Source organism: Nomascus leucogenys, chromosome 16 (assembly GCF_006542625.1).
Source record: "Nomascus leucogenys isolate Asia chromosome 16, Asia_NLE_v1, whole genome shotgun sequence".
Taxonomy (NCBI): domain Eukaryota; kingdom Metazoa; phylum Chordata; class Mammalia; order Primates; family Hylobatidae; genus Nomascus; species Nomascus leucogenys.
In genome coordinates this window covers 30,873,686-30,894,527 of record NC_044396.1, presented here as the reverse complement: position 1 = coordinate 30,894,527, position 20,842 = coordinate 30,873,686, and the positions used below count along the sequence as shown (strand labels likewise).

The window sequence follows — 20,842 nt, the reverse complement described above, 5'->3', positions numbered from 1 at the left end:
GGCTCTTAAATTGAAAGCACGTGACTGTTTTGTTATGGTATTGATCAACTTTCTTGCCCTCGAAAATACAAATTTCAGAATGACATCATGCCCAGTAGGAGTAATTAAAGCTATCTGATGAGGGAATTTAGAAGTTGAAAGGGATGATTGTAATTGATCCTGATTCAATCCTATTACAGCTTTTTATAGTTTAAGCTCTAGAGAAAGCACATTCCTTGTCAAGACTTTATTTTACAGATTCCTTTGTGTGTGCTGTGTTTTCCAGTCTCTATTTTTCCTTTTAATTTTTTTTTCCTGTAGTAAATAATGAGCTGCCGCCTGAAATCCGGCTTGCCAGTGGTCAGCTAATGGGTGATGACCTGTCCCTCCTTACTGCAGGAGAGCTGTCACCTTATATCAGTGACCCAGCGCTGAAGCTATTCCAGTGTGCTGTTTGCAACAAATTCACCTCTGACAGCCTGGAAGCCCTAAGTGTGCATGTGAGCAGTGAGCGCTCTCTCCCTGAAGAGGAATGGAGGGCAGTAATTGGAGATATCTACCAGTGCAAGCTCTGCAACTACAACACTCAGCTTAAAGCCAACTTCCAGCTGCACTGCAAGACTGATAAACATATGCAGAAATATCAACTGGTGGCTCACATTAAAGAAGGGGGCAAAAGCAATGAGTGGAGGTTGAAGTGTATTGCCATTGGCAACCCTGTTCACCTAAAATGTAACGCCTGTGACTATTACACCAACAGTGTGGATAAATTACGCTTGCATACCACCAATCACAGGCATGAGGCGGCCCTGAAGCTCTACAAGGTAAGCAGTGACATCCATTTCCGTTGGCACAGAGTAGAAAAGGGAATTAACTCTTTCAGAGCTTGGAGCACAAGTCTCCAAATTAAGAAAAAAAAGAGAGAAAAAAACATCAAAGGGCAGGGTGCACAGTTTCTGATTAACATTATAAAAGCATATTGAAATATATGGAATTGGAGGCTTTATTTATAAAGTTTTACCTTATGTCTCACTTACACCTGTCTCAGTGGCATTTATTTCTTCACTGGCTTCCCCAAAATAAAAGAATTTTGGGGGTAGTGTCATATATAAAATAATATTTTTTAAACCTATTGATTTTTTTTTTTTGAACCTTAGCACCACTCTTGGCTAAATGTAAATGGTTACAGGGAGCAGAAGACAAAATCAGTGCCCAGCCTTGTGAATGCATAATCTTTTGTTTGGTGACAAACAAGGACGCTCCAAACATGATGTTTGTTTCTTTGTTTTCTTGTGTGTGCTCAGTAGCACTGAGTAAACACACTCTCCCTTAGCATCCTTGGAAGTCTCTAAAAGTAAACTCTCTTGTTATTTTGTATGACTGTCTACCTATTAACATTTTCCCCCTAAATGGGTGTGGTATAGATAAATATGCTTATTTATACAACGCTTTATACAATGCAAATATACTTTTATCTTTACTTGGAAAACTATGCAGATGTACTGAATACGTGCAAGTGATGAACATCATTTATTACAGAACTTGTCTTGACTTTTTCTAAACCCTAATTACTGATTAATTTATTTTCTGCAGTTTGTTCACTGGATTGTCTTGATTGTCTTGGTTCATGTACAAATATAACACATTCATTACTATGATGAATAACTTGGTAACTTATTAAAAACTTCTTTTTGTCTAGAGGATATTAAAATTCAGAAAATATTGCAAACCATTAGTCATTGTAACAAGCTCTAAATATGATTACAAAATCCATTTTGCAAGTGTTGTCTATTGATTTATACTAGAAATCAGTGATAACTATACTATCAGGAGTCAACCAGTGATTATCAAACCTATGACTTTTCTAACACTATTTAAAATTATAACCACATATGAAAAGAGCAGGTTGAGGCTGTTTAGATTAGGTGAAGGAATTATTTATTTGGATTTGTCTAATACTATGTGTTTGGGTTGTTTCTTGAAGTTCAAATTCTAGATAAATGTACTGTGCATAAATTCCTAACGACTCAGTGTGAGAATCTGTAACACTCTTCCTATGATATTGGCACTCTGTGGATCAATAATGAAAGCATTAGATTTGGGTTACGTTACAGAATTTGAAGGGAGTGCGGGCCCTAATGTGAGATGGAAAGCTTCTAAGTTGACAGTATTGAAAATATAATATAAAGGATTAATTGTATTATAATTCATAGGTTTTGCAGCGAAAGTTGACAACTGTTCAGTTGTCTACTTTTTTCTGTTGATACCTGACCCATTAAAACTTTTAAAATACCTAGGAGAGAAAAACAAACATTAAGTTTGTATAAATAATAGATTTAGACCCTGGGAGCTATATAGAATATTCATGAACTGTGTTTATATTCATGCAGCTCCTCTAACACTTTAAATTAACGTGTTGTGAATGGAAGATATAAATGTATGAATTTTCTATTTTTTAATCTTTTGTGGGAACCTAAAGGAAGGTAGGGTGTTATTGTTTATTTTTTCAGAAAACATTTAATCTGCTTGATGATTATTTAAATGTATGTGTGTGTGTGTGTGTGTGTGTGTGTGTGTGTGTGTGTGTGTGTAAGTTTATCCATTGATTCCATAAGCAGGGATTGACCACCTCATTCTCTTCAGGGCAATTTGCTTGGTGCCACAGTTACTCTTGAAGTTACTTTTCATAGAGAGTTGGATGTTGTCTTTGGGCTTATAACAACCAATTAAGACAAAAGCATGATTATAAAGAGGGCCTTAAAGCAGAGAGAGCTTCAGATGCCACAACTGAAAGGTGTACTCTTTCCTTAAAAATGTTATAAATCATATAAAAATGTACTCTTCTTTAGTTGTTTATCTCTTAAATACCCAAGTATCCTTGTTCAGTACAATGTTTAAATATGGCCAGCAAATAAACTTTGAACAAACTTATCTTGAATAATAGAAGATTGAAGAGATAAACATTTGAGCTATTAAGACTTGGTATTCGACAATTGAACTTTATTCTTTTGCATTTTCTTTCAAGAAGCATTCATTATTTCTAGTAGTAACTGGAAAAAAATATTCCAAGTAGCATTGTGTTGAGGATTCCACTTCTAAACTGATTTCAGAAACTGTGAATCATAGAGGATTTTCAAGTGCAGTAATGAGGATATTAGCAAGCTTGGTTGGCTTGTGTTGGCAAAATAAAAGTGGTTCATAAGTAACATTAATTGCTTTTAAATGAGAACCTAACAAATTGGCCTGAGCCTAGAAAAAAATGATGGCTAAAATATTAAAATTAGACTTAAAATAGTTTCAGAGTTAATGGCTAGACAGTAATCTCCTCCATAAAATTCATTTTCATTAGGAGTTTAATTTACATCATTTTGCATCATGAATTATTTAAACATTAAGGGGAAGTGACAAGCAGCAGTTATAAGACAAATACAGAGCTGCGAGAAAACAGCTTGTCTTGTTATTGACAACATATTGATTCATAACACTAAATGTGGTGATGTGTCATTTCAATTTGAATAGGCCACTTTACCTCTTGCATTGTCAAACTGAAGCAGCATTACCTAAAAGTGTGTCCTTACTCTAGGTTAAGGAGGTTAAAAGTTAAAGGTTAAAGTTAGCTTAAAAGCATGATCTGCCTAGCTGCTTGACTTGAAACTGATCAATGTAATGAAAATCTGTTTTACAGATGTTGTTTTTAATGTATTTGGCAGGATTTAGGCAGCTTTAACATTAGATGTATGCTAGTAAAAAATATTTCTTTATTTGACCAGAACAACACCTTTCCTTTTATGTTTAAGGTAGAAGGCTTGTGGGTTATGGTATTTTGGCAAAGAACCCAGAGGCAGAATGTGTTGATGATCTTTCCATATGGGCTCAAAAAAAAGAATACCTTTATGCCTATTGCTAATGATGACTGCAAAAACAAACAAAGCTATATTCATTTTTGGCAGCATTATTTTCCTTAGAATTTTTTTAAAAGCAATTTTGTTACTGTTAAGAAAATCTTACCCATTTCTTCAAGTGAGATTCTCTGAAGTGCTAAGCACTATTAAATTTGGACTTTTCCTCTAGAAATTTGAGGAAAATTGAGAAAATGAAACAAAATTGCTCTAGGAAAATAAAACAATAAAATGAAACTGAAGATTGCCCATAATCTTTACTTTTAATGTTTGAGTATGTATTCAAAGTGAGATTAATAAATACAAAATATATAGCTAGCTACAATCAATCTTGCAAAGTGAATGTGAGTGTGTGTATAAAACAGCAGTTTTTCAGCTAACCCATTTATTAGATTTAATTATATTCTTCTAATTTCATGTGGTTCTATTCTTTACAAATTTTATCAGTTGATAAAATAATTGGTTCTCAATAAATATTTGTAGAATGAGTGATGGATTAACGAATCAACTAAGGAACAAATGAAAGAAATTCCTTTACTTCCAGCCTTTATTTTTCAAAAATGCACTGTAATTTTGTCTACCCCTTAAATGATCTCCAACTTTTTCTAAAGAGTCTAGTAAAAAGATATAATGAAAATCACAGAGCACTACACGTTCAAATTGAGGAAGAACAGGTGAAACTGGCAATATTTCAGATTTACAGTTTAGTTTGTTTTTGGCTCAGTATGGCCAAGACTTTTCTGGCCAGCTGATTGGTCTAACTACCATTCAGTGCAGGACATAGAAATACTCTTGCTGCAGCTGTACTTCGGCTGCTCTTTTAATATTATATGTATTTATAAGTGAGGTGTTCACAGCTTTGCTTGTTCAAAGTCAAAGCCTTAATTCTACTACCTCTTTTTTTCCTTCCTGCATCTGCTAGTAGTGAAGCAGAGTAGTCTGTCTGAATTCCATAATGCCTTTTTCATATTTGGATTTCAAATTGACTGAAAGCAGTGAACAAATTGCCTGTCTCCATGGTGAGCAAAGGAACACACTTGGGATTTCATCCTAGGTAACTTTTAGTGTAATATTCCCCCATGGAGCATTTTTTGGGTTTTTCTCATTATCCATGTTATGGATTAAAGAATCCTGGTTAAGAACTAAAGGTGTTGGGGAGGCCCACAGAGGAGAATGCAAGGAGGCATATTGGGAACAGTATGTGTAAAGGAAATTTAAAAAATGGAATAATTAGGTTCACCTACATTTTTGTGCTTTTTTTTTTCTTAGTAGGAAATAATAACTCGATCAGTTTGGAACTAACAAAGAGTCACAGGTATTTTCATTTCAATAGGCCTGAGTCCAACTTTTCAATTTAAAATCAAATATACGAGATATGTACCATTTCAATTATTGAACTGTCATTGTCCCGGTGTGATGGTAAAGGAGGTCACGAGATTGTGTGGTACCCATTTACATAAAAGTCATTGTGTGAAAAGAAATTGGAATATGTGTGTGTATCTAAGAAACCAAAACAAGTTTTTCTTAATCTTATTCTAGTCATTTGCTTAGATGAAGAAAGCTGTTTTCAGAGATAAACAAAAGTTATTCTTTTCTGTTACTAAACATTAACCTGAATATGGAAATCTTTGCACTTTTGTATTAGTTTCAGATTTATGTTCATTTCAAGGTTGAAATGCAGTGTGAAATTTAATTCCAGTTGCAGGATTTGTTTTAAAAAAAAACTAATCACAATTCAAATTATTCTATTGTATTCTCATATAAATAGACAGGGCAGAGATTAAAAAACAGTTTCTGTAGTAGAATAGTACATACTTGCATAATACTTATAACTAATAAATACATGGATTAAATAAAGAGGAGTTGGTTTGCTAATAGCAACTAATAAATCCCTGGTGTTTTCAGAACAAATGCAATTGGCCAGCCCTATCAACTACGTCTACTTCTGTTTTTAAGCTTGACTTTTGCTGAAGCACAGCTGTGTGTTATAACATGGCTACTTCAGCACAAATATGGACTTTCTCACTGCATTCACATGTCAAGTAATATATTTCATTGTGAGCTGAGAACCCTCTTTGTACCATACCAGAAAAGAAAAATGACCAAAAATCTGTCAATCGAAGGATAGAGAGATAGAAAGAAAGAAAGAAAGAAAGAAGAAAGAAAGAAAGAAAGAAAAAGAAAGAAAGAAAGAAAGAAAGAAAGAAAGAAAGAAAGAAAGAAAGAAAGATTAGATAGACAGATAGACAGACAGATATATAGATATCAATCCCTAGGAAGACTGACTAAGACCAGGCTTTAGCAACTTACTACATCCATGTCAGGATAGATAAAATGATGTTTATTGTGTGAGATTGTTATCAAACCCAGACAAAATTTAAAGAAAGCCAAGTGTGTCATTAGAACCCTCCTACTCTATTTTCTGTATGTCTTTTCTTAACCAATGCCACTGTCTGCCTACACATCAGGAATATACTCTTATGCTCTTTTCTGTTTTCCTGAAATCCTTACAATTTTACCGCACCTAGGTCTTCTCTTCATGGAAATATCTCATGTTGCAAGATTACCTATCTAATTCCCCACAGAAAACTGGTGTTCTTTTAATTAAGGGGAATGAAGCCTTTTTATAAAAGCAGAGTCATGCCTCCAAAGGTGTAATTGACTTAGAAGTCTTTTTCAGCGTGCATTTTTTAAAAAGGAACTGCCTGATCTGGAGGAATTTCTAATGTTTGTGTGGAGTGGAGTGATTATGTCAGGCATTGGGATTAGGTAGGGCAGTGCCCCTCCTTAAGAGCTTTCTTCATTTACTCCTGAATACACACACACACACACACCACCACCACCACCACCACCACAACACACCACACCTCAGAAACAGAGTCAACAATTTGGCTCCTCCATTCATGTTAACTCATACTTTATGATTTACATTACATTTTTTTGTGTAACTTGTGTTCATTCTATTTCATGTGAAGTACAGGTATGATTTAATCAAAAGAGCTAAATTGCTCATTTGTCACCCACCCTGAGGTCATTTACATAACGCAGAGAAAGGTGTTCTCTCATAATTCATGTGCTCTCCCTGTGTGTTTCTGTGGCTTAAATGTAATAGTCCCCGTCATTGGAGCTTGTTTAAAATTGCTGAAATGTTCAAGTGGGTGCTGGGATGCCATGCCATAATGCAGTCAAAGTCATATGCTAACCAGGCCTCACAATGCTGAAAGGGTCTTGGCCCTGGGTGGAGTGAGGAGGAGCTGGCGTGTGTATAATGACCGTGGTTCTGCTTCTAGAACATCTGGCCTTCCTGAGCTTTGCTGGAAAGTTTGCTGGAAATTCAAGCCTTAAAAGGTGCTTTCTGCCTGTCCCCCAAATTATCAGCCTATTCCAGGAGAGTGTATGGGAGGATTTGATTTGTTTGAAAGATGAAGGACAGGCATGGAGGCACAGCCACCAATAACCATGAGGAAACACCTTCACAGATTCTATAACTCAAGAGGATGGCGATTAGTATAACAGTCACAAAGGCCACCATTCTGTTTGCAGAATACACAGATGATATCTCAATTTTTACTTCTGGTAAATATAGAAGCACTTATTGAACACTTATTATGTGAAAGGTTTTGAAGTGTCTGGTATGGTGGCTGTGTCCTCTTGATGTGATGGAATATAAGCCATCTTTCTAAGTGCTGCTCAGAGACAAAGAGTTTTCTAAGGTGATACTTCCTAACTCATTCTGCTCACCAATATTATGGGTTACATTCGGTGATTAGATGTCGGGGACATTAAAGTTGTTCAGAGTTAAATCTATGGACATGGTCATCAAGAGTTTCCATGCATTTTCATCTTTTCAGCAATGTTTAGTCAAAGGGCTGCATGTGAGTGGTCTTTTGAGTCATCAGTAGATGTAGTATAATGTCACTTCTGTGTCTTCGCTTACTTTTATTGCCCTATTGCATAGCAAGACTTTATTGATCAGTTTTAGACAAGGATTATGGTGGGAACATGAGGGCAGGATAGAACTTTTCTATTAGTTGGGACATATATGTAGTTTTCAAACATGAGGATGTTGCTACTAATGCATCTCCTAGAATATGAAGAAGAAAATCACATAATAAAGAATACAGGCCAGGCATGGTGGCTCATGCCTGTGATCCCAGCACTTTGAGAGGCTGAGGTGGGTGGATCATGAGGTCAGGAGTTTGAGACCAGCCTGGCCAGCATGGTGAGACCCCGACTCTACTAAAAACACAAAAATTAGCCAGGCATGGTGGTGCGCACCTGTAGTCCCAGCTCCTCGGGAGGCTGAGGCAGGAGGCGGAGGTTGCAGTGAGCTGAGATCGCGCCACTGCACTCCAGCCTGGGCAACAGAACGAGACTCTGTCTCAAAAAAAAAAAAAAAATGCAAAATGTGTCTAATTACAACTACCCTCCACCCCTTTAAATAACCAGGATAAAAATGTAGTATAACTCTTGGGAAACCTCTGTAAATTCAATTTACAATAAGGTCAATGACAGTACTGCTTAAAGATACATTATTGTAATGACCAGTTACAGGGTTATTATCACAGATAAAAACAGTTGTTGTGACCATATTTTATTTCACTTGGTTTTACACCATTTTATTAACATTTTATTTTCCTTATCTTTATGGAAATGTTGTAATCTTGAACTTACATGTATTAAATGTACATACATAAATATAAAAGTATATGGAGATCATATTCTTTTGATTTAGAATTTCCTACGGGCTTTATTTCATTGTAAGTACTAGCATAAAATATACATTTCTCTCTTCTGTTGCTTAAGGGGTTAGTGTTAGGACTATATTTGTCCATCAAGCAATTTTTAAGGAGTAGTGCAGAGAAAGGTTATGGTTGAAGAACTATTTGTTCCTCGATATCTGCTAATAAAATTATTGGAATACAAGGCTGAGTGTGGGCAGAAATGATCTATTGATAAATCCAACTGTAACAGTTAACTCCAGTTTGGGAGGAAAGCTTTTAAAGCTTTAAAATAATGATTTGTAGTCTAGGATTACATGTCCTTTTGCAAGAAGGCCTCATTTATTGATAGAGTTGGCAATTTACTATCTATATATAATTTATGGGATATTCAGAAGAATTTTACAAAAAACCCTCCTGATGCCAGATAATCTGTCAACAGTGAAGCCATATTGATAATTGACTGACTTATTTATTGCCTTTTACAATGGCATTACTTTTTGGAGAGAACATACTTACAATAATCATGTAAGTTAAATTCTTTATGTACATTACTTCACATACTTTTCCTAACAGCTATATGCTATTATTATATTCTGACATATGAGGAAACAGATTCAGAGAAAAACACCTTGCTTGAGTCCTTATAGATAGTAAGAGGCTGAGCTGGAATTCTAACCTTGGCCTCTTTTCAGCTCATGCCCCTAGCCCACATTAATAAGGTTTTTAAATTAAGAAAACTTCTATATTTGAGGATAGGAAGAACAGGTTATGGGAAAGTAGCCCACTTTCACTTCTTCAAGCAAGCAGATTTTCTTAAAGGTATTGCAGATGCAGTTAAGAGCTGGCTGGTAGGTTTGTGCACATGAATGCAGTCTACTGAGATGATGAGCTTAAACCCACTGGGTCACCTATGAACAGGAAGGAGAAACTGTTGTTAAAATTGTTAGCTGCTGTATGTCCTGGGATGACAGAGATTTTTAAAAGTCTTCCTTTTACTGGCATGTTTGGGTATTTGGTATATTAAATAGAAAGGACTAATAGAATATTTATCACTTCTAGTGCCTGAGCTCTCAGTGCTTGCAAGTTAAGCACCTTTGGAAGCTGCATTAATTCATTCAGGTCACCAGGGTACCTCAGCAGTAATGTACTAAATGGTACCCTGCTGACCTGAAAGAGGGAATGTGCCTCCCTAAGCATTTAACTTACTACACAAGAACAACTAAAGCACAATCTACTCACTGCCTAGAACCTGAGTCTCTTTCTCCTTCTCCTGGTTTCCTTACCACTCCTGGAGGAAGTTGTATTCACTTGCTACTTCTTAGGATTTAAAAAAATCATCTTGTTTTGAATTATTATTATTATTATCTTAATTTCATGTTTTACGTCTTACTTTGATCCGTTTTAGTTACAAGACTCGAGGGATTTTCTCTCCATCATATGATGATAATACACTCCCTTCCTCTCTCCTCCTCAAAATTCTGCTAATGATTTCAGTGTAAAGCCCAAAGTCTTGATAGAACTATTTATATTAACTGGACTTAGAGAGCTTGGAGAAATCTTGCCTCCCTGAATCTGGCTACCTGATCCTGCAGAAAATTGTCAGTCACTGACATTGCTGCAGTTGACCACATCTATTAAGGAAATGTTCATTTACTGGAAAGTAAGAATAGTCGTAGCTTGGCATAACAGAATTGTTAACAGCATGGAAACTCCCAATAACTATGGTTGGTGTGTGTAAAGCATGTAAAGACTTTTACTCTTTCTTTTTTTTTTTTTTTTTTTTTTTTTTTTTTTTTTGAGATAGGGTCTTGCTCTGTTACCCAGGCTAGAGTTCAGCGGTGTGATCACTGCTCACTGCAGCCTTGACCTCCTGGGCTCAGGCAATTCCCTTACCTCAGACTCCCAAGTAGCTAAGATCACAGGCAGGTGCCACCACCCTGGGCTAATTTTTGTATTTTTTTGAGAAACGAGGTTTCACCATAGTGCCCAGGCAGGTCTTGAACTCCTGGGCTCAAGTGATCCGCCCCCCTCAGCCTCCCACAGTGCTGGGATTACAGGCATGAGACACTGCATCCAGCCTGTAAGGATATTTTGATAACTGTAATGTGCAGTATTTTTTATAGACTTAAAATATTTCTAACTATTCATTTGGCAGTCCTGAGAATAACACTAGCATATATCCTTAGGGTCTAAAATCATTCGTTGTTCGATTGTGAAAAATCAGGTAGCAAGTCTAATTGCCAACACCTCTGAAAGAGAGTCAATTTACAACACATCTCCTTTCAGCTCAACATATATTCAGCACTTACTACTGAGTAACAGCGTAGGCTATATCAGTGATGGAGAAGGAGGAAAATAATTCCCAATTTTTAAACCAAATTGTGTTTTGAAAAAGATCGACATGCTAAAATGGGAATTACATAAAACCAGAATTTGCCTTTTAGAATTTATTTAATGAATTTACATCACATGATAAAGGGAGAAAATTCTCTCTTGTTTACTATGTGAAGCCAAATATCACTATTCTTTAAACAGAAACCCTGTGATATCTTTTGAGAAGAAATGTGTCTAAAGGCAATTTCTGGTTTATTATTTTTTGGTTGATGATTTTGATTAGAAAATTAGGTAATTTAAAAAACCCACACATTTAGATAGAATAGAAGTACCAAATTTTTCCATGATGAGTATTTCCTGAAAAGATCCCAGTTTCATAACTGAATTCCTTAAAAATAGGTGCAAGGGGAATTTACAAATAAGTTTTTTGAGAGAAAAATAGTCTTGGCTCTCTTAATTCTGTAAATATTAGAAAAACTAAAATGAGATTTTTCAAGAGCTGTTTAATTTTTAGAGCATCAATTCTTAACATGAAGGTAGAGCTACTCTCTTTAAGTCACGAAATGAGAAAATCTCTTCCTGATTATCCTATTGCTCAGTTTTTTTCCCACATTTCCTTAGACTTATGTTTTAAATGTCTGGTATAATGTTTAGTTGTAAGTTGCTGTTCCATGTACCAGGTCACTGAATTATGACTACCCCCTTAATTGCAGCAGCTTGATAATTTGCTGGCAAGTCATTGATAAAGAAGAAAGTACATTGAAATTGATTACACACACACACTTTTCCAAAAAGTGAATAATTTAATTCTTTCAATGAATGTAGAACATGGATCTATTCAGATCTCCTGTGTTAGGTGATAAAAAAGGCCAAATGCCAGTACCTCAATGATATTTTCCATATACATCCAAGGAGACTTATTATATTTTCTTTTGTCCAAACTTCCTTGGGATGAATTGCGTGTGTGTGTGTGTGTGTGTGTGTGTGTGTGTGTGTCTGTCAGACAGAGGGAGAGAGAGAAGAATGAGAATAGAATATATAAAAATATTAAAATTGATGAAGATTATGGGTTAATCATTAATGCTCTGTATTTTGTTTTAAAGTATATCACAGAGATCTCTTCCTGCACAATGTAAGTGTTCTCAGTTCCTAGAGATAATAAACCTTTGATGATGTTGTGCAAGACTCGTCAAGAAGCACTGAAATCAGTTCTGTATGTACACATGACTAATCAAAGGATCAGAGAACAGGATATGATTTGCTAAAAGTGATAGTTTCTCCAAAAAGCAAATGGCCTTGCTAATTGTGGGAGGACAGTAAGCCTTTTTTTTTCCTACAAAAAGCAAGTCCTGCTCCCAACCTTGGAGTAGATATGCTTTTGCAAAGGCTTTAGCACTAAGTATTTTTAAAAAATATTTAAAAAGTAAAGTGCTTCTGAAATTAATGTCTACCTAATTAACACTCTGCTCTTCTATTTGGTCTTAAAGACATAATAGATACCACAAGATTCTTAGACTTAGAGACATCCTTGAAATTCAGAGTATTAGGTAACCCAAACAAATATCTTCTTAAACTGACTGACTGTCAGATGTCCATAGTGGGAAAATGATGAAATAAGACGGCAATCCCAATATTGAACTATTCAGTTCTATAGGAAAACGTGACTGAAAGTTTTAAGAAAGCAGTTCTGTACTAGAAAGGGAAAGGACTAAAGTGATATGCTACAAAATCTACCATGTTGACAGTGCAGTGAATCTTGAGACCATTGTCTTCTGCTTTGCCTCCACTTCGTTTTTTTATTTGCAACAATTCTATTGAGATATAATTCATATGCCATTCAACTAATCCATTTAAAGGATACAATTCAATAATTTTTATAATTTCTACAGAATTATGCAGCCATCACCACAATTGATTTTAGAATATTTTCATCATCCCAAGAAGAAATCCTGTACCATTTTAGCTTCCCACCCTTATCCCCAGTCCTCCCTTCTCCGGCCCTAGGCAATCACTAATTGCTTTCTGTCTCTATAGATTTGCCTGTTCTGGACATTTCATATAGATGGAATCATAGTATATGGGGTCCTTTGTGACTAGCTTCTTTCACTTAGCATAATGTTTTTAAGGTTCATCTGTGCAGTAGCGTGTATCAGCAGTTCATTCCTTTTTATTACCAAATTTTCATTGCATAGGATTTATACCCCATTAATTGCTGGATATTTGGGTCGTTTCCACTTGTTGTCTATTATGGAAAATGATGCTATGAACATTTGTATACAAGGTTTTGTGTGGACATATGCTTTCTTTTCTCTTGGGGTATATACCTAGCAGTGAAACAGCTGGATTGACAGTCAATAATATTAACTGAATTCACATTACTGTCATCTGTCCTTAATTTTTGCCTGGTTTGTTCCTTCTCCCCTGTCCTTTAAAGAATACTTTACATTTTTATCATTCTCTCAATGTCTCTTATCCATCTTCTGTTCTTCTCTGGCTGAGTAGCTCAGTTAAGAAAATTGATGGTAGCATATATTGGGCACTTATTTGGTGTCGTGATAATATCCTAAGTTCTTTAAATATATATACTTATTTAATTCTCACAGCAATCCTGTTAGATTAGCTACTATTATTATGCCCATTTTGAAGATGAGGAAACTAAGGCAATGAAATCTTAATTTATATAAGGTCATATAGCTAGTAGTAACAGTGATAACTCAGCCAGGACTTGAACTCAGACTGTCTGGTTCCAGCACCCACGTTGTTAAATAGAACACTTTGTTACAGTGAAGATGCTGCCTCGAGAGGGGATACCTGGAAGGGAAGGCCCTGTTTGTGGCAGAAGGGGATGGGAATACAGGTGCAACTATAATAGTTGGTCTTTGAGCGGGACATGTATCCCCTGAGGCAGGAAGAAAAGAATGAATGATGAGAAAGGTAAAGATTTAGTCTTTTGAAGGAGGAGAAATGAGGGCTGGCAAATTAGAAAAATCACTCATACCAGTAAGTAGGCTTTAGTTCTTTATAAAGTCTGAATGTGAATCATTTATTTGGTTCATACTATGTTCTTTGAAAAACATCTACAAACTGAATTTGCCATATTTGTAGGAATGAAAAAATTGGCACCTTTATGACAGCTTAAATCCACTTAAGTATATGTTGTTTGATGTTCTAGTAATACAGAAAGGCTTATTTATCCTAATTGATTAAAAATGCCCTGTTCTGGGCCCCAAGGCAAATGAGACAGACACAAAGGGAAAAACTGGAGAGCTTCTTCCTGTCCTCAGGAAGCTCACCAGTTGTAAGAAGCAAATACCTTATACTTTTTCTCTGTGCTTTATTTTTTCTTGTAAGTTGTCCCCGTTCACAGCTTTCCCGAATTCCAGAAGTTTGTAAAGACATTTTTAGTGCTTTATGTAACACATTTTTGTAGTGTTTAGTCCTTTGTATCATTTACAGAATTAATATTTAGATTTCTTGTGGTATTTGGGGAAAAATTAGATTTCTGCTTTGTAGAACTTTGATAAAGAGTGTCTCTGTGTTTCCATACCAGTAAAGATGTTGTCAAATTGTTGAAAAACAATGTTGAAAAAACAGTAAAATTGGAGTCTTCTCTCTCTTTCGCCACCACCTCTCCACCTATGTGATGTTTGTGACTGTATGTATGATTTTTATGTTTTCATAATAGTAAGTATATGGATGAACCGAAATATTTCCTGGTACTTTTCTTGCTAACTGACAGGATTTTTTTTCTTTTTATGAGTATAAAAGTATGAATATGCCTCTTTCTCATATCTGATGTAATAATCGATGTAAAAAGTCTTACTATTTTAATCTACTGCTATTTCAGGCCTAATCCTATTTGTTTCAAACAGTTACTACTGTTTCTTGAAGTTTTCAATTTCTGGAGATCTTCATGTGGCTCATTGACATGGGTATGATGAGATCAGGCAAGGGCTACCAGTGTTCCTACTGTCAGAACATTATCATTGTGTAATTTTTTCTTTCTGTTCTACCGTTAAAATGAGTTAAGGGGAATTATGCAAGAAAACATGATAAGCTCCTATACCATATCACGTACTAAAAGATTCTCTGCATCAGCTTTCTTGAGTCTGTAACACAGTAAAACTGAAAGATTGACTGCCTACTTCAGTATTTATGTCTATGAACACTTGATGAGCTTAATAAGCTTTAATGAGGTGGGTATCAATTTTTGATATCCTCCCATTATTAACATACTGAGGATGGAACATGGTGGGAGGGTATAGGGGAATGTCTCAGAGAAAGAGAGTAAAAAATATGCACAAATACCTGCCTATATCTCCCTGTAACTCAAGAAAAGTTTAAAGCAAGGTTAGGCATTTTCTATCTTATGGTGTCCAACTGACTTTCTCACTTTTTATGTGTTTTTTTTTTTGCAAGAATTTCTGTACCTTAGTTAATATATTAGTGAATGGAGAAAAAAAACACTCCACTGAGTTCTGTAGATCTTAATTGAGATACAAAAATAGCTTTGAAAAAAAAAGGATTCTCAGATGAAAGCTTTCCTTATGTGTGGAAAATATTACTCATGTCTTGTCAGTACCTCCACTCTATTGGCGTTGCGTTTTGTACTTGGAGATAACTTCTGCTTTTTTATTATTGGTAAGGCACTTTATTTTTAAATTTCTGTAAGTGTACTTGGTTACACTATTATATCTAGGACTTGTCATTCCTGAAAAGCCATTCTTAACTTTATCTCCCCAATTGGCCTTCAATTGAAATTCGCTTTGAAGAGGAATGTAGCCATATTCATCAACTTGAAAAGCGGTGAATATAGCTCATAGAAAATAACTATTTGTGTATTCTTTTATGCTTTAACTTCAATATACATTATTTCTTAGAAGTTTTCCCACAGAAAAGGAACTGGGTATTACACTTTTAAATACCAGTTTTCAAGTCAGCCAAGTGTGAATTTGCAAATGAGCAGTAGTAAGTGATGCTCACAGCTGAAAAATGAATGTGTAAAGTTTCTGTATCTGGCATTACTTTCCTTTTGCATTTGGGATGATACAACAATTTTTTCATCTATAAAATGGGCTCTGAGCTGCCATTAGAATTAGAAGATTAGCATTCACTTAATGCTCTTTGAGATCTAGTCCAAACTTAATCACTTCTGCGGTTCTAAGAGCTGAAATTATGCTGAGCTTTAACACGTATCTCATCTTAAATTACTGATTTAATTACATATGTCAGGTTGCTAGTTTCCAATTGTTTTGTTTAATCCATGAATATATGTTTATTTGTTTTTCTTATAAACAGGAAGCAGAGGAAAAATTATGTAGAGAAAAATAACTAAATATCTCTTAATTCCGTTGCTTTTTTTTTTTTTTTTTTACTTATTTGATTACTCATTTCATGTATTCATTCATTGAGAGCCCACTCTCCCAGACTCTGTGCTAGGAAATAAGGATATGGTGTCAAGCAGGATGGACATAGGCTTTGCTCTGGGGGAGTTTGTGGTTTAGTGGAGGACACAGTAAAGCATTAAACATATACTCACCTATTAAACAAGGAAATGATTACTTATTGTAAATAGGTAATATAATTAGTACTTTTGATGTGGAACATTTGTGTCATCAGTACCTTCGGATTTGTATACATGGAACTCTTCCCCTAATCTTGGGGAAAGTGACGAGTTTGAATGGGACCATGCATTGAAGCAGTTAGAAAGGTAGCCAGGGCTGAAATGAATGGACTCTATTTGATACTGGCTATCAGGTATAGAAAACAAAACAAAACAAAAATCCCAAAAAATATTTACCACTGAGATTTTTATCAGAAAGAAAGAACTTTTCAAACTTTTTGGAGTCATGAAAGGATTGTGTGAAAAGGCATTCTAGAAATGGCTGTATATCCAGTTGACAAATCTGAAATGAATATAATAGCGAAGGTTGAAGGAGATGAACCTGTTGTAAGTATTAAAACATCCTGATTCCAAGGTCATGATAGTGATAATCAGTCAAATTGGGGGACCACCGGACTAGAAAACTTTGAAGGTTGCTTGTAGATCTTAAGCCTCCAAGAGAAGATGGTGAACATGATGATTATGCTAGCTCCATTAGCATCTGTTCCTCCCATCTTCAGAGGAGAGAAACTGTGTCTCCTGCTCTTCTCTGTGAATCTTCTCCTATGACAGGCTAGGATTTTTCTAGGGTCTGCCAATGCTGCATACTCCTTCCAAGTAAGTCATTGATGGTATTACCCTATCTTTCACATTGTTTTGCCTCTTAGGACAAGAGTCTGACACGTTTTGGTATACAAAAATCTCATTGCAGTAGGAAAAATGGCAAGCCTTTTCAAACAAACCCTTTCTGTACAAAAGAGCCATTCTTTTGTTGAAGGTCTGGCACTTTAGTGAACTGTTGGGCCAAGAAATCATATTTTGAGTCCAGAAGTTGGTTTAAAATACTCAGAGCTTCTGGATCAAATTTTGTAAGAATATCTTTTTGGTAAATTTTTGGAATCATGCTTTGCCTCACCGTGGTTGCAGAAATCCTCTTCCTTTATATATGAAGATGTCCCCAGGCAGCAGATATATAGTCTATTTTCTGAACAGCAATCTTATAGGTCTCAGGAGAGCCAACTTCCACAGGCCCACTGGGTTACATGCTCATTTGTAACTCACTGTAATGATTCTTCAGTTTTTCATTTCCTTGCTATTCTAGGAAGGCAGATTCTGAGGTTTGTTTTGGGAGTTTCACTTCATAGCAGCATGTATTTTCTCTCTCTGTGTAGATTTGGATATAAATGTGTGTGTACAGGTATATGGGGGTGCGTGTATGTGTAGATATTGATGTGTGTATATATGTATGTATAGCTCTTCAACCTTTGTATGAAAGGGAACTCTGTATTACATGTTCTATAATTTCACAATTTTCTTTAATTATAACCCACACTTTTCTCCCAAATACAATATTGAATACAGATGCATTGGCAGCTACTTTGACAATCAGTGCTAAAAACAAGCAAATAAATATAGTACACAATCTTATGATCAATACAATGTACATTGTCATAATACTTTACTCTGGAAAAGTTATCGTATTTAACTACTTATAAGTTAAAAACTGAATCTTTGTGTATTTCATAAAGAACTACCACTTCTGCAGATCAACTTGAAATAGTCTAGCGGTTCTGTACTGGCCACAAGAGCTACGTCTTAAAATATGAATCTAATATAAAATGCTTGTGCCAAACTGTATCTGAGTTCCATTGGCAATACAGCTTATGTTTCACAAAAGGCATAAACGAATCAAGACCCCTCCCCATAGAGTGAAAAAGTTAGATTAATGAAACAGCTGAGTGATTTGGCTTAAAAAAACAAACCAATTATTTCAAGACTTTGCTAATAATTTGATAGGTTTGATTGCTTATTGATCGTTACCAGTTGATACATATAGATCAGTGAAGGGCATAAGGTTCTTGCCCTGCCTTGTTATTTTAGGGTAATGATCAGTACTATAAATCTTTTGAGGTTTTGTTTAAGTAAAACACATAGTACAATATTATATGTTTGTGTGACCTAAAACATTTTGCACTGCTATGACAAATACATCATTCTCCTGTGCTAGTACAATTGCAAGGACATTTCATAGTCATAATTTGTTAATACCAGTTAGCAGTGTCACAGATTAAAGCATTAATAGATTTGTGTTGCTTGAGGAAGCAACTGACATGAAATACCAGGAGGCTGAAGGAGTGGGGCAGTTTGTTGTAACATAATGCTACATACCCTGTAAAGTCTTCGGGACAGTGGTGTGAAGGCTTTGAGTGTACCTTCACAAAGAGCTCAAATGAATAGTTCATTATGCAAAAATATCTCATTAAGATACATTAGTCCTAATACATTTTTAAAGAAGTTTTTTCTGGAAATTTGCAGACAACAAAAATCAAAAGAGCCTATCTTTTTTTCAAAGAAAATGATTTTACTGCTTTGTTAAAATGGACATTTGTAATGCGGACTGCAAGTTCTTCCCAGGAACCGAATAAGTTTGTTTTCTTTATTTGTGTTGTTTTGGATCTGTCCTTAAATAAAAAGTTGATGATTTTAAAACTACATTTTTTATTGGAAATATTGATACTCTTTTGTCAGAGATTTTGGCCAAATCATAATGGACACATGACCATCTTATCAAGAGGCACATAACTTGGGAATGTGGAAATGAAATTATAAATTATGGAAGGAATATTAGATTAATTATCTGTTTTCATTTTAGTAGTGGTTTGAGATAGTAATGCATTTACTACTGTTACACATTTTGTATTTGCCTGGGCATTTAAATGACTTTTTATATTTCCCTTTTTTAACTCATGTTATGGATATATTCTGAGAGAAAGTTATAAGGAATAACAATTATAGAGAATGAAAACCCATGGTTAAAATTATATGCACATTGAACTACAATGAGAGTATTAAAAGTATTTCATCCCATTTGTAAAATATCTTCCTTGACTATGAAAGGGCAATATTTTTCCAATTATATCTGCTTTAGCCTGCAAATAGATTACCTTATAAAAACTCTCATAAAGCAGAGTCCAAAAATAATTGAAAGTATAAGGACAGATAAGTTGGGCATATAAAGGCCCTGAGCAAATTTCACTCAACAGCATTCACAGAACAGAAAAAAAGAAGTTTATCTTAATTCCTGCTCATGTCCAGATGAACATTTTAATGCTTAGCGTCATGATGCTTCTGATTGACAAGGAGTGCCTACTGCATAATTTCTAGCTCACTTCTCTAGTGTCTGGAAGATTACATTTTGACTGTCCCCAATATTAATAACCATATTTGATCTTAGGCCTATCCAAGGTCAAGCTGACTGGCCAGGTCAGCCTGTTCGTCTGCATGCATGAACTGTGACATCTACTCAGAGTGACAGGTAGGGGATGAGGGTAGTGACACAAGGGTGTTAACCTTCAGGCCACCAAAAGGAGCCTCTTTCTGCTGGAAACAAAGAGCTCTTGGGGCTGCAGTCACCTTTTTTTGTTTTCTTCCATTGTTTACAACGCTCATAGTATTTTCACAGAAGATGATGTACTGTCGAAGGAATGCATTTAAGAAGAGGTAAATTATTTATCATCTCAACAAAAACGTAATAATATAGATTTGCATTATTGCTCAGAACTTTTATCCAGATTTAACAATATTTCATGTGGATTGATTTTGCATGGCTGCTACTTTCCTTAGGTAAGTGACTCAGTCACTGTCCTAGAGTGTGGTATCATTATTCCTAAAATCCTTCTGGTTTTGCAAGCAAATAGCACAGAAACTCTAGAGCCTGCAGGAATACATATTTCAGAAACCAGCTAAAACAACTTCTGGAACTTCACAATTCGTAGTATTCTACCATAAAACATATCAAATAAATTCATTTTTAAAAAAATCTTGCCTCTTTCTGGGTAGACATTCCTAAGAAGCTATTTGGTTCCTAATTGATTTTCTACGTCAGTTGTTCATTGAATAGATAAGTAGTGCCTGTGATATTTGATTACAGAGCAAGGCACCCATTTAACCTTCTGTTCTTTTCTGGCCAGGATTTCAAATACAATAGAACGTTCCTCCCTGAGGCTCAGCAGGATTAGACAGCTAGCGGTAATCCCTGATAGCTGAAATAGACCTGATAGAACTTCACCTCACTTGTTTAGGATTATGCTCATGAATTTCATCTCACTCAGCAGCATTAACCCTTTGGGGGACTTGAGCTGGAATACTCTATCAGTAAAAGCAACAAATAAGCAGAAACCTATTACATTCTGAGCCATTATACCTTATTTTTATTTTTTTGGCCAATACACAAAAATAATTTTGAAGTCAGAAAGATGTGTGGTCCAAGTTGTTTTTGTGAAATTTTGCATCTTAAATGTGTA

The 20,842-nt window shown here is 35.4% G+C and overlaps 1 protein-coding gene across 1 annotated transcript in view; it reads left to right on the top strand.

Annotated features, from left to right (window-relative positions):
- Positions 1-20,842, top strand: part of ZFHX4 (zinc finger homeobox 4) — a 186,643-nt gene that overhangs the window by 25,992 nt on the left and 139,809 nt on the right. The window contains exon 3 of the mRNA XM_030795128.1: positions 301-803. Within this exon, the coding sequence (XP_030650988.1) occupies positions 301-803 (503 nt within the window). The remainder of the gene's footprint in view (positions 1-300; positions 804-20,842) is intronic.